The sequence below is a fragment of the Megalobrama amblycephala genome, linkage group LG14 (assembly GCF_018812025.1).
Source record: "Megalobrama amblycephala isolate DHTTF-2021 linkage group LG14, ASM1881202v1, whole genome shotgun sequence".
NCBI lineage: Eukaryota > Metazoa > Chordata > Actinopteri > Cypriniformes > Xenocyprididae > Megalobrama > Megalobrama amblycephala.
The window spans coordinates 46,879,670-46,894,829 of record NC_063057.1 but is presented as its reverse complement, the minus strand read 5'-3'; the positions used below and the strand labels follow the sequence as shown (position 1 = coordinate 46,894,829).

The 15,160-nt window shown below is 39.4% G+C and overlaps 2 protein-coding genes across 2 annotated transcripts; both read left to right on the top strand.

Moving 5' to 3' along the window:
• Positions 1 to 1,000: 1,000 nt before the first annotated feature.
• On the top strand, positions 1,001 to 5,176 carry LOC125245921 (zinc finger protein OZF-like; the record flags this gene model as incomplete). Its single annotated transcript, XM_048156752.1, has 3 exons — positions 1,001 to 1,054; positions 1,591 to 1,723; positions 4,926 to 5,176. Coding segments are annotated over exons 2-3 (336 nt in total), but the record flags the coding sequence as incomplete, so codon positions are not given.
• An 18-nt stretch (positions 5,177 to 5,194) lies between these two features.
• On the top strand, positions 5,195 to 6,652 carry LOC125245909 (gastrula zinc finger protein XlCGF7.1-like). Its single transcript, XM_048156737.1, has one exon. It carries the CDS (start codon positions 5,218 to 5,220, stop codon positions 5,959 to 5,961), a length of 744 nt encoding a protein of 247 aa, XP_048012694.1. The 5' UTR covers positions 5,195 to 5,217; the 3' UTR covers positions 5,962 to 6,652.
• Positions 6,653 to 15,160: the final 8,508 nt, after the last annotated feature.

Genomic DNA, 15,160 nt, shown 5'->3' with positions numbered 1-15,160 from the left:
AGAAGACGAGCAATGGACTGCTGCAGGTTAGTGGAGAAATATATTTATTATTCAGAATGCACTGTTGGAAAGAAAATATATTTATAGGAACATTTCAGTGGAAATTACTGCATTGTGATGGCATGAATTTAATAAACATTTAAACCGCAAAATGTTACCGATTGATTGTTGAATATTTGTTTTGTTTGTTTTGTCTGTGGCCCGAATAAATGTTTAATTCTATTGACAAACAGTGTTAAAAAAGATCACTTGTATAAATGTTTTTTTTTTTTTTTTTTTTTTTTGCACAAAACACTAGTGTTCAGCTAGACAGAATCTCATATTAGATGAGGTTCAAAGGCTTTCATTGGCAGAATTCCCAACACATTAAAATGAACATGGATTTAAATATGTATTTCACAAAGAATTCAACTCTGAATGATGCTCGCTTATGTTTTATTTGTATGTGAATTTCTTTGCACACCTGATTTACCTTTTTTTATTGAAGTATTAACAAAAATATTACAAATGTACAAAACAAATTGGCACACAACTTACATTCAAAAAGTAACAAAAGTACAATATTAATCAAAAAACTTTTTTACCATCTTCTTCATAGTTTCCATACTTAATATCTATAAAGGACAGATTCAATTCAACCACATTTATCTCTTTTAACCATAATTGCACTTTGTCCCAGAAGACACTTTTGCAAGCAAAAAAACAACAACAAACAAACAAAAAAAAACACACAAAAAAATCATTTCAGTATTAAATCTAACCCTTAGAAACTCTCCAGAAGAGTAAATATCATATAAGATTTTAAAGTGAGTTTCTTTAATTTTGGGGTGAATTGGAAATTTTAAATATTAAGTTCTAATATGTTTAAAAAAAAAATTTGTCAAAGAAAATATCCAAATTATTTCTTGCAGATCTGTAAGGAAACATGACATTATTGAAAATTGTGAACAGTACTTTTTTTTTTTTTTTTAAGTACTTTTATTGTGGAGTGCGTGGTGATGTGACGTCACAAAGCGGCGCCGCGCTCCAGCGTCTGTGATTTGGCTGGAGAAAGGTTTGTATTTAAACTAATGTTTAATTATTGAATGTAGCATTGAAATGCATTATATAACTTTATGAACGTTATTTTTCGTGATTAAAGCGCATTTACATGTGAGAAACAGAAAAGGTGGGTCTCATTTAGCTCCCTATTTAGTAAATCATAAACACGAATTCGGTCACTGGCAAGTAGTGATGGAGAAACGGATCTTTGTGAAACTCAGGAGTCAACTGAATCAATTACTACGCAAAATGATTCAGTGATTCGAAGCGCTTGAATCGCCGCGCGCTGACGACACGTGCTGGTCAAAACAGTGTAAATTCAACGAGAACACAAACAATAGCAGGTGTTTTTATTAAAGTGTACTATATGAAATGTAATTTAGAACCATTAAGTGACAATTATAAACCACAACACAATATGAAGTGTTTTTTTTAGGCGCTGACTACTGAACTATGGATCTGATTGAGACACACTTAGAGATTTAGTTTGGATTTATTGTTTTTTTGTAAAAAAATTTTTAATCTTAATGACAAATTGTCCAAACACAGAAAAACTCCTGGTGAAGCAGATGAGAACAACGTGACGCTATTATAAAGATGGAGTTTATTAAAGAGGAGAGCGAAGACCTGAAGATTGACGAAACATTTAAAGTGAAACAAGAAGATACTGAGGAACAAACAGGTTTGTTTCATTCTCAAAGCTGAACTCAGCCCAAAAAAAATGCCCTTGGGGTAAATATCACAAAAATGCAGATTTAAATATGTCAAAGCTTCAGAATAAATTATATTTACAACACAAAAAATACACTTGGAGCATGCGCATAAACCTTGCACGCTGTATATAAACTTTAGGAAAGCTTAGAAATAATCCCTGTACAGCACACACACAAGCATGTAGTCTGCCATTGTTCTTGCTGTTTAGTGATGTAGTGGTGTCTGACTAGGATCGACACGTGGGGTGATGACTTCGTTTTACAAAATATACGGATTGTCCGCACACATGAAAACGCAAGGGTGTTGTTTTCAGATTTATCCACTCTGGGACCCGGTATAAAAAAGTGGTTTCAGGCTCCCAAAATGCTGGATCCGTCTGGACGAAGCGCACATACGATAAAGAAATTTTAACATATACAGCTAAACGCGTTTCCATGTGTATGGGCTCCAAGATGTAAAGAAGCCTTTTGCACAGTGTTGGCTACTAGCGGAGTGAACTGTCAACAGTAATGGTGTGTTCACACCAGACGCGAATGAAGCGTTAAGTGCGAGTGATTTACATGTTAAGTCAATGCAAAGACGCGATAGACATCCTGCTGCGCAAATTGAGGGTTTCGGGCATTTGATGCGCGTAACGCCTGATTCGAAAAAACTGAACTTTGGCGAATATTCGCGCCGGGTTAACCAATCAGGAGCTTGCTCTAGTAGGGACGTGATTACGAGGTAGCGAGCAGAGGCAGAAATCCGAAACAACAGTGGAGGACAAAATCATCGTCGCTGTATGTGGATACCTGGAGCTGTACGATACATCTTCACACTTTTATAGAAACAGGAATAAAAAGTATCTAGCTTGGAAGAAAGTGAGTGAGGAGGTCGGATGATCTGGTAAGTTGTATAAAACGCTTTTTACACAATTTGAGCTATATATATACACACATATTGAGACTACAAGCTAGCTAAAGCCAGCAAATTGAGCTTATTCGCCGTATTTTACAACTACTTTCCTGCTGACGAGTTGATGTGCATCTACTCTCTCAACAAAATCCATGTCAACCATTTCGCAAAGAGACTGGAGCCGCCTGGATGAAGCCCCTCTCATGACGTGAATTTGTGTCTGTTGTGAAGTGAATTTCACGTGCGAATAAAATTCAAAATATTCAAGTGTCCAACTACGCGTGAATAGCGCGATTTATTCAAGCAAGTCGTGTCTGGTGTGAACGCCCTATGATAAGGTATAGCTAAGAGTTGTCCAGACCAACCTTACAAACAAATGACTTACAGAAGGTATACTTAACTAAGAACGTTTCGGGAAACACATATTAATGTTAAGGTATAACTTAAGAACAGCGTAGAGTTACGAAGGTTTCAGGAAATCCAGCCCTGGTCATACACAGTGGATAAATCACCTTTGCTGGAAAAAGTGGCAAGATCATCAACAAATAAAGCAGATATGTGACCTGTACTGGAAAAAATGAGTCAGAAAGAGCAAATTTTGGCTTTTGCACCTGTCACTGATGAAAGTCTGGATGGTCTCTTTCATTTTTGGGGCTGAGAACTCGATGTCTGTTTTTTTTTTTTTTTTTTTTTTGTCTCCTCAAAACAAGCTGAAACATGGACTCATCTGATCACAGCACACATTTCCACCGTCTTTTAGACCATCTGAGATGAGCTCGAGCCCAGAGAGCTCAGCAGCATCTCAGGTATTTTCACTTTCATTTTGCCTCTGTCCCAACTTTTTTGGAGTGTGTTGCAGCCATCAGAATTAGTTTATATAAAATACAATTATGTTGGTCAGTGAAAACATTGGAAAACCTTTTCTGTACTTTTGTCAGTTAAAAAAAAAGATTCAAAACCAAGCATGCCACACAAGTCCTGAAAAGTGAAGCCCCCAGGCGGCTGGAAGCAGTATAGGTCATAAACCCCGCCCTCTACATGTATTCCAGTGGGACGTGAGACAAACTACACAATTAAATTACACTTCAAATATTTTTTTCCAAAGACAATTTCTGTCATATTAGGCAGTTTTTATCACGCTGGTGATAGTTCAAGTGTTTGTTCTTTAAATAAGTTTGGTTTTAGTTAGTTATTTGATGCTATAAAAATGGGGGTGTGACGTCATGATTGACAGCTGTAGCCATTGAGGCGCCAACAGACTTTTTTTCTGGATCTTCGCGAGATGACTGGAGCTTTAACTTTAATTTCTACATTTCCATAACTGTTCTGAGTTTGGGCGGGACCTTGATATCGCTGCTCCACTTCGTGCTTACTATTGCGCAGACTCGGGTTTCAAGTTCTCTATGTGCAGACTTGAGACTCAAGATGTCAGCGCCATATTGGCACACTGGCGGCTTCAGTTACTACAATGGAAGAGAGTGAAGGTGCCCATCCATAATTTTTTTACAGTCTATGTTCAATTAACAAACCACAGATTGTTGATTGTATTGCATTTTACAAAATGTAAACAGACAAGCAAAATCAATCAAACTTACATTCAGAGAGAAGGTCATAAACCAAAGGGCCTTTATTGGAGAAAGGTCAGATTTTGAGTAATCCAAAGGAGAACTTCGATTTGTCAGTGTTGTTGTTAACTGGAAAGGCTGGTTAGCACGGTGTGATCAGTTTTCAGTGCTGATTTCCTTATACGGTGTGGATAAGATGACCAAAAGGATCGTATTGAATTTGTATCAATGTTGTAACTCCGTTGGGATCCACGATGAATGTATTTCCAACTAGATTGATGCACAACATCTGGATGTAAATGTAGAGCCAGTGGAAGTTCGGAGAGGCAAAAGTATAACTGAAACAGTTTTGCTGTGTATCATGAAATTGACACTGCAGGCTAGAAAATGGATGAGAGAATGATCCAGATGAATATATTCCATTGCAGACAATTCATAAATCTTCATTGTTTTCAACACCCAGAGCCTAAGGATGAAGATTTAGACTTACACTAGGTCCAGCAAGCAGACCATCTCAAATTTCCCAATAACATGCAGATAGGCCATCTTATTTCATCAGAAGTGCTCAACATAGTTAACTAAGCATACTGCAGAGACACTTCCTAAAAAGATGTATATAATGTACATTTTAATGCTTTAAATGTCTAAATGTTTTGATATTTGTTGTTTTGTGCTGTTAAACGGGTTCATTTGTCTTTTCTTTTACCCTAGACCTGATGGCCCTGAATGAAGAAAGTCAAGAACTGAATGAAAAGGAAGAGAAAGATCAGAATGAAAACCCTGATTTCATAACTGGAGAAAAGTCTTTTAGTTTCTCACAGACTGAAAATTCTTCCTCACAAAAGATGAGAGCTAGAAGTAATTTCACCTGCCAAGAGTGTGGAAAGAGTTTCAGTCAACCTGGAAACCTTAAAGTCCACATGAGAATTCACACTGGAGAGAAGCCTTTTACCTGCCAACAGTGTGGAAAAATTTTGCTGAAAAAGGTAATCTTAATAAACATATGAGAGTTCACACTTTAGAGGGCCCTTTCAGCTGCCAACAATGTGAAAAAAGTTTCACTCAAAAAGACAGACTTAAAGCCCACATGAGAATTCACAATGGAGAGAACCTTTTCACCTGCCAACAGTGTGGAACATTTTTCGTTCGAAAATCAAGCCTTAAAATCCACATGAGAGTTCACACTGGAGAGAAGCCTTTCACATGCCCTCAGTGTGGAAAGAGTTTTTCACATATAGCAACAATTAAATCCCACATGAGACGTCACACTGGAGAGAGGCCATATACATGTGATCAGTGTGGAAAGAGTTTCAGACAAAGAGTCGCCCTTAATTCCCACAAGAAGATTCACTCAAGAGATAACAGTTTTATATGTCTTCAGTGTGGAATGAGCTTCACAGACAGTGATCACCTTAAGAATCATGTAATAACTCACACTGGAGAGAAGCCTTTTATGTGTCATCTCTGTGGAAAGAGTTGCTCAAACAAATCAAACCTTAATGTTCACGTGAAAGTTCACTCTGGAGAAAAACCTTTCACCTGCCCTCAGTGTGGAAAGAGTTTCACAGTTAAACAAAGCCTGAAGACTCACATAAGAGTTCACACTGGAGAGAAGCCTTTCACGTGTCTTCAATGTGAGAAGAGTTTCACATATCGAACAGACCTGAAATGTCATTTGCAAACTCATTCTGGAAAGACATTGCAGAAAAAAGAGCAATTTCAAAAATCACCTTCACAGACAATTTAATTGTGCAAAAGTTTTTTTATTACACTGATGACACCTACATATACTCCAGAAAAATCATATGTGAGACTCTATTTTTGTTCTTTAAGTGGAAAGAATTTTAAATGACTTAGCAATTCACATAAAAATATGTATCTGTGTGAAATTAATTTAGATTGGATATAGGCATAAGATTAATACAGTGGATTTGATATATTAGATAAAGAAGCTATCAGTATATTACAAAACTTCCCTCTTGCTGTGAAATGTCGCAATATTTTCCCAATATTTTATATATTCACAGTATTTTGAATATTCCAATCCAATCTGACCTGTAATGCTGCCTGAATCAGAAATCATGCCTGGTTTCTACCAAGGTTTTTTTTCCCCTCTATTCTGTCACCTGATGGAGTTTGGGTTCCTTGCCACTGTTGCCTCTGGCTTTCTTAGTCGGGGACACTTGATATTCAACATTATTACTGATCTGCCTGCATTGTCACCATTGTATTCAAACTGAACTGAGCTGGATGATTACATCACTGTTTTCTCCAGAGCTGCTCTATAGATAAGTGAATTATTCATTCTGTTTACAACAGAATGAATCAATACTGAACTTACTTAAGCTGGACATTGACACTATTTTCTTCTAGAGCTGCTGTACAGTCAAAATTATGTTCCTGCTATTACTGTAAAGCTACTTTGAAACAATCTGCATTGTAAAAAGTGCTATGTAATAAAAGTGACTTGACAACTCAAAAATTAACTTTCACTTAAACCATCCTTGTTCATGTTACATAAAAACTCATGTAACTACATAAACTTAATTCAAATGAGTTGTTTATACTAAATATTAGTATTGTCAGCTTTACTTAAGTGTTTGTTCAGTCAGCTTAACATTACTGATTGAATTAGACAACATAAATTAGAAAATGGTTAGAAAAGATAAACAAAAGTCTTAACGAACGAAACGAAGATGAGGATGAGTGCTTAATGACAGAAATTTCATATTTGGGTGAACTAACCCTTTATCTGCGAAATGCTGGCAGTGAGTAACAGTGCAGCAACAGTGCAGCAGGCAGCACACCCACCACCAAGTAAACCATTTGATCACCTTACTACGTTAACCCCTAGTTAAGGGAAAAAAGTATTGTCTAGTAATGGTAGACATTGTCAAAGTGGGTAGAAGTGTTTCCCACTTCAAAGAAAAGCAGTGCCGCTAAAGTATTTTAACCATACAGTTTGCGGAACCCATTGACTTCCATAGTATACACCCCTTGACTCCCATATATAGACAGACAAAGATGTTCCTCAAACTGTTCCTGCATTGATATCCCTGACAAAAAGAAGTGAGAGTATTGAAAGAATGGTATTGGTTATGTGGACACACAGCATACACTTCCCTGCCAAGGAATTAAACAGGAATGTGTGCTATGATTCAGCTAAAAGGACGAGCTCTGATAATTAATCATTGTCCATGCCCAACTGGCATAGAAGACACTAACTGATCGAAAACAAAACACCAACAATATGGCAAGACAATCCAGACCCAGGGGAACATAGAATATGGACTTGAGTGGAGAAATTCTTTGGAGCATGGATCTCACCAGAGGTTTAGCCTATGTGATGAGAAGTTGAAGTGACCAGGTATGAGTTAATTTCCTTCATTAATACCACCAGAGTGGTCCTCAAAGGTGTTAAGGAAGAATTAAGAGGAATTAGACTTACTGCACTGCAGAACAGAATGACCCTGGACCAACTGACAGCAGTCATAGGAGGAGGCTGTGCTATAATAGGAACCATATGCTGTACCTACATTTCAGATAACTATGCAGATGGACATTTAATTGACAAAGCAGCTGAATAGAACCCAAAAGTACTTCTACGAGCCATCCAGATCCAGGTCATGGCATCTTTTGCCATATTTTGCATCATCCTCTATTGAGTTTTTGGAGACGTCGAGCCAGTGTTCCAGCAGTCAGATCTTGGGTATGCGGCTGGAGAGAAGCAACAAAGCAGCCATCACGACAGAGGACGGGCTCATACAGGATCTTGCTATGGAAGGTGTTAGCAGGTAGTTGCTTAATTTTGCTTCCACAGCATCCTGAAGGAATCAGCCTTTGCTCCAGCTCTGCTCTGCTTAAAGAAACTTCACAAGGACTTCTTGGCTTTTTTTGCCTGGGACGTACAGCAACCTCAGTGCTGCAGCTAATGTCTCCTCCTGGCATTCCATCATCTCTGATGCAACTTTGGTCTTCACTCTGGGCTTACTGTCGGCACTGATAAAGTCCATCTTGAACTGGGGGTCCAAACAAGAGGCCACATCTAGCAGCTCCTGAGTAGCATCATCTTTATATTTCTCATTAATGTAGTACAACATCTCCTTCTTCAAGGCCTTGGTCAGGTCTGTGTCTTCCTCTTTCATTAGCAGCATTGAAGTATTGAGAGGTGAAGAACTGGCTTCACATAGGAGACACTAATCTTCTCCTGAGAGTACATCAGTGAAGACCAGCAATGGGCCCAATGTCTTGCTGACAGATTTCGGACATCTATATCTTGCCAGGTTGGAATCAGATGCTGTGCCGCCTTGTCCTCAGACAGAACCTGAGGTAAAGCCTTCTGCTGCCCTAGAATCCTGCTGATAATCATCTGTCTGGAACCCCATCTTGTTTGGCAGTCTTCACCATGTTCGCTGCATTGTCTGTTGTTATACAGATTAGACGTCTCCCATCTAGGCCCAAGGCAGCCAATGCTTCTGTCATCCCCGTTGTGATGTTCTCCCTTGAATGATCCTGCAGAAAAAATGCTGTTTGCAATCAGTGGCTTATCAGTTTGAAGTCCTCATTAATAAAGTGTATGGTCAGACTTATACTCCGTTGTTCGACTGGACCAGAAGTCCATTGTTGCTGCATATTATCCCACTTGTGATAGCTCGGTTTCAACTTGTGCCTTGCATTTCTCGTACAGCTCTGGGATGGCAACTTGAGAAAAATAGGTGCAAGATAAACATATTTTTTTGTTTAGCCTTGAACAATATCTATGCAGCCTTGTTTTTGCTCAAGGTGTCTCAGCTGCACATAACTGTATACCGTATAATAAGCTTAGCTAAGTTTTTATCTTATTTACTAGAAACCCTCACACATCGAGTAAAGGAGTTGTGAGGCCTCCCAGGAAACATTTGGAAGTTTAATAACTGTTGAAAAGACGTCCCTCCAACACGTCCCATCATGGTTGAAAAATAGTTCCAAAATGAAAGTTGAACTGACATCTTTGATGTTATCTTATTAATTGTCTAATTCAATTAATTAATATTGAACTACACATAGCTAAAAGTCAAAGTAACAATTATACATGCAACCCCAGAGAATTGTAGACATGTACAAACATATCTGAATGCATTTTTAGGAAATGTTCCGTTACATATTTTTACTGATTTATGCCATTTGTCAGGGAACACAGGCCAGGACGATGGTAAGTAGAAATAAAGACAGGCTTTATTGAACACAGCGGTTATTGCAATGGTGGATATGGAATTTAGTTGCAGCAGGATGAACACAGAACAGGTAAGTAGCCACACACACACATTTAACAGTCACTGATGAATATAATCTGAGCACTTTCCTTTCTTTGTTTGCAGGACGAGAACACAGAACTGGAGACAGAAGATTAGGAGCTGGAGAATGGAGATGAAGGAGAATGGAGACTTGGAACAGGAGACAAACATTAGGTAAGAAGCCTTTAGTTGAGTCACATCCAAGGAGCGCATCCAGTGGGTCATAGACAAGACTAGACAATGATTGTGTGTGTGGCGAGTCCTTATATCTGGTGCACGTGATGAGTGACATCTAGTGGTGATCAGTGGTGATTGTTGACGGAGTGCAGGTGAGTAGAAGGAGGAATGATGGGAAATTAAGTTCAATGTGGATGACAGTTCTGGTGACCGTGACAGTACTGCCCCCTCCCGGTAGGCGCATCCTTGTGCTGTAGATACAACATCCAGGGAGGGGAGGCGGGCGTCCTGGAGTCTTGAAAGGAGGGTGAGTGGTGGTGCAGGCAGGTATGAATCCTCCATGGCAGATCCGGGAGCTCTGGAGGCCAGGGTGGAGCCGGCTGTTCAAGGGATCATGATGGTGTGGCCTCCGTGGCCTTGGCCTGGACCCCAGGCTCGGCCAGTATGGCCATGGGCAAATTTCTTGAAAAAAAATTTCTTGGGCAAAGCTACAGCTGTGCTCCCTGGGTTGGGCTCTGTGGCAAAGTCTGGAGTGGACTCAGGTGCTGGAGCGGACTCTGGAGCAGACTCAGGGACTGGAATGGACTCTGGAGCAGACTCAGGGACTGGAGCCATCACTGGACTCTGGTCAGAGGCTGGAGCAGATTCAGGGGCTGGATCGGACCTAGGATGTCTGGGCTCCAAGACATCCCCTCATACTCCACCAAAACTCCTAAGGGCACAAGTGTGGTGGCCATTACGGCTGAGGGCTCAGGCATGGCGGCAATCTTGGGAAAAGGCTCAGGAGTGGCGGCCATCTTGGGACAAGGCTCTGGAGTGGCGGCCATGATGGGAAGAGATTCTGGAATTGCGTATTCATCGACCTCGCCAACTGTGAAGGATGAACCAGCAAGCCACAATACGTGATTGATATATTGTGCCAGGTTACCTGGGGTTGTAGCTGCTGATGCTTGCAGGAAAAGCTGGTCATCATCTAAACCACTCCAGAAAGCTGTTTTTAACGTTCTGTCATTCCAGGGTATCTGGTGGGCAAGCTGTAGGAACTCTTCAACATATGACTCAAGTGGGCGGCCATTTTGTGTTATGGAGAGGAGCAGATCAGCAGGATCAATTGGTGGGATGAGAATGTCTCTTCGATGTTGCAGGGATTTGTGAACCAGTGTACAAAGGGTGGGCAGCCCTAAACAAAAAAGACAATTGATTGTACGGTACTCGCCAGGGGTAGCATACCACCGCAGAACAATAGCCAGTCTACGGTGTGGTTCAAGGGGCTTTCCCCAGTTAGTATTCTTACGTATTAGGTTTAGCTCAACAGGTTGCAGAACAAACTCAAACGTGTTCCGTGACTTTCGAAATTGCTTGCCGCCACTCATCTTCAATAAAGTTTCAAGGAAATTTGACCAAAATACAGCCCCTTGAGATCTTTGTACCATCCACAGTCTTCTCTCCGAAACACCCAGTTACATGAGCCGTGTACAAAGAGCTGTGGCTTTTAGCATCCAATGGCACATCTGTGTTCTCTGGCTGCTTCATATTTTTTCCTACTCTCTGCCAATTTTTCTTCCAACGTATTCCTTATCGATTGAACACATTGGAAAGAAGTCATAATCAAAAATAAAAGTTGTTGATTTGACCACGAAACATAAACATGTAAATAAACAAAGTTTGCACATCATTTAATGCCTGATCAGCTTGCCTGATGCTGTTCAAAGCAATGCAAACACTTCTGCTGTTGTACCACTACACTAACGTTTTTAACTCGTACATTACACTTAAGATCCTGATGTCATGAGATGTGACTGAACTAGGGGTGTAACGATTAATTCGTTTTCTCGATGCATCCATTACAAATCCTGACGATGCAACTTGAAACGTTTTTTGAATCGTGAATTTTTAATTTGTCAATAATCAACGTAAAATGCTAACAATCGGATTAATCGTGATTCAGTATTTCAAATTATATAAACATTAAATTATTACCCTCACAGCTCTTCTTCACAGATACTCGCTGCACTCTTTACCGCCTTGACTGCGCTTGTGTTCTGTCCGTAGCTCTCACTGACACATTTTTGAGCAGCCCACATTTGAGCTCTCCTCAGGACAGCCACTGCTATTCACATGAGCAGATGACAGCTCTCTTTCGAGACAGCAATAGTCTTGAGTCAAACCGATCAAGCCAATGATAAAGCTGCCAAGTCATTGCGTGGTTACTACTGTTGAAATAAAACGCTTTCATTTTGTGGAAAGTCAACACTATTATCTATAAGATAAAATACTCAATCTTTACGGAAATGGGTCATACCATTGACATTACCTGAGTAGCTGAAGTAAAACCCCGCTTATTCAAGGGCGTGCATTTATTGCATGGACAGAGCAAACACAAAGTGTCTAAAATGCATACGCACAGTTCCAATGAATGATAAATGAAATTTACCTTAATGTTGTTAAACTGAATGTACAAAGGAAACTGTTGAAATAACTACAACACTAACAACACTGAAATAAGAGCGTGCAGTTTATCAATCAATCAGATGCACATTAAAGTTGCGTTTGTTACTATAGCAACAGTATACATCCGGCGCGTTTTCTTTCAGAATCATCATAAGGAAAATGTTCCGTATAAAGAGAACCAAGAGGGCTTTTAAAACTATTCCGTGAAGAAAAGTTAGCTTAGGATTAGTTGGGAAAGTGTATGATGTAAGCATTATGTTTAATGTACCTGGAACACTTTAATAAGGTTGTGTAGACATTGACACTGTATTTAACATGAACTAACAATACTTTTAAAGTCCCATTCTTCGTGATCCCATGTTTCCAACTTTAGTTAGTGTGTAATGTTGTTGTTAGAGTATAAATAAAATCTGTAAAATTTTAAAGCTCAAAGTTCAATGCCAAGCGAGATATTTTATTTAACAGAAATAGCCTACAACGAACGGCCTGTTTGGACTACATCCCTCTACTTCCTTCTTTAATGACGTCACTAAAACTGTGTTTTGACAAACCTCCGCCCACAGGAATACACAAAAAGGGGCGTGGTCTTGTTGCGCTCCCACGGAGAAGAGCAAGAGTTGCGTTTGTAAAGTGTGTTTGTCGCCATGTCGTCGAAACGCTGTTATTTTCATCCCGCAGTCCAATCACCTTTGTTTGGCCTTCCCAGGGACGCTGTACTTAGAAATCAGTGGTTACAATTTATGTTTAACTCGGTTCCCGAAAATTATAATCCACATGTTAAACTATGTGCAGCACATTTTACTGAGGACAGCTTCCTCAATCTCAGTCAGTTTAATGCCGGATTCGCACAAAGATTATTTTTGAAAGATGGAGCAGTTCCCTCTTTGTCTGGAGAAGGCGTTGTTTGTGGACCACAACCGGTAAGTGCATTTTATTATTTACGTTGGTGCGTTTAACAGTTTCTGTAACTTATCACACAAAGGGCAACGCCTTTTAGCTTTGTTAACTAGATGGCAATTGAAACTTATCCGACCAAAACTTTTAAAAAGTGTAGTAATTCAACCGGACACCATCGATAGTTGGTGTTTGTTATGATCAGTTTAAATTATTTGTTGATTATATCTGTTGTTTACTGTTTAACCACATGCTGGTTTAGCTGCAGCCACGCGAATCATGCGTGTTTGCACAGGTTCTACTCGATCCTCTTCATCTATGTTCTCCGGGTCTGATTCCGGCTCAAATTGATAAGGTAAAATTAAAGACATGTTTACGATAACACTGAGCGCATGCATCTCCCCGTTATGGTAAGAGGCGTGACCTTTCCGGGCAAGGAGCGCTAAGCTGCTGTCGAATCACAACACAGGAACCGCTGGCACAATCAGAACTCGTTACGTATTTCTGAAGGAGGGACTTCATAGAACAATGAAGTCATCAGGCCGTTTTTATGACAGTGGAAACAGCGGCATACAGTTAAGTAAATTATGTGAAAAATACTGTTTTTTTACACGCGAAACATGAACACATGTTATATTGCACACTATAAACACAATCAAAGCTTCAAAAAAACCACGAAGAACGGGACCTTTAAAGCCTTTTAAAATTTTGCCTTATGTAAATTTCTACAAATGCCAATTTTTGGGATATTAAAATAAAGTTATGTAACATCATCAAGAGCTAATATGAACTAACATTAACAATGGACAAAACTCTGACCACCTGAAGCCCACTGATTAATTCGCACCCTGACTAAGACACAATGGGGGAAGCATTACAATAACCCTATGAATGCATATAAAAATGCAGAATCATATCGAAATAATCGAATCACATGGAATGTTAATGTGAATCGTCTCAAATTGAATCATTCTGAATTAGCAAAAATCGTTCTTGAATCAAATCAAACACCTATGAATCATGAATCGAAGTCTACCCAAAGATTCACAGTCTTAGGGTTAGTTCACCCAAAATTCAGAACACAAATTAAGATATTTTAGTTGAAATTCTGATAGCTCCTGTGAGGCCTCCATAGGGAGGCAATGGACTCTTCCTCTCTCAAGATCCATAAAGGTACTAAAAACATATTTAAATCGGTTCATGTGAGTACAGTGGTTCAATATTAATATTATAAAGCGACGAGAATATTTTTGGAGTGCCAAAAAAACTAAATAATGACTTATTTAGTGATGGCCGATTTCAAAACAATGCTTCATGAAGCATCGGAGCACAGATGAATCAGTGTGTTCGAATCATGATTCAGATCGCGTGTCAAACTGCCAACGGCTGAAATCACGTGACTTTAGCGCTCCGAACAGCAGATTTGACGGCAAGCCGACGGCCAAGTAGCACGTCAGTTCTGCACCTGCATGAGATGAAATGCCTTTCCTAACCAGCAGGTGGCAGTATCTGAACAGCCAATCAGAATGATCAGATGAAGGCGACGAGGACCAACTTCAGCCGATGGTGCGGAACACACTGAGAAAACTTAGTCGGCCGACGAACAAAGACTGTCACCAAAACTTGTCGCCTTCATCTGATCATTCTGATTGGCTGTTCAGATACTGCCACCTGCTGGTGTGTTCCTGCTTTTAGTCTGAATGCACGCACAGATTTAAGAAAATCATATGCAGTGTGAATGAACCAAAATCAAATTATCTCGGGACACTTGTATTTTCCAGAATCTCTGTGTGAAAAAGGCTTATGTCTGTTCATCAATTTCATTTTCACTGATCTTCCACAAATTACACAAAATTTGTGTGATTTGTGTAATTACACACACACACACACGCACAAAAAATATTCTCAGCCACTGAAATTTGATCGTTAAAAATAAATATCACTTCACTGACATCTTTTTATTTGTTTTCCTGCTGTCATCTCATGATATTCATCCTGAAGCAGAAATGAATTAAAATACTGCTCAGGTGGAAACTCAAAGTAAGAGTCAAAATCACAATTAATAACACATTGCAGTGTTACTTTTTTTTATTTTTTTGTTTTTAAAATAGTCTGTGACTCTAATAAAGATTTAGTTTTAATGACAAACAC

Excerpts from the sequence above, each read along its gene's own strand:
- LOC125245909 (XM_048156737.1), top strand. The coding sequence starts at position 5,218 with ATGAGAGTTCACACTTTAGAGGGCCCTTTCAGCTGCCAACAATGTGAA.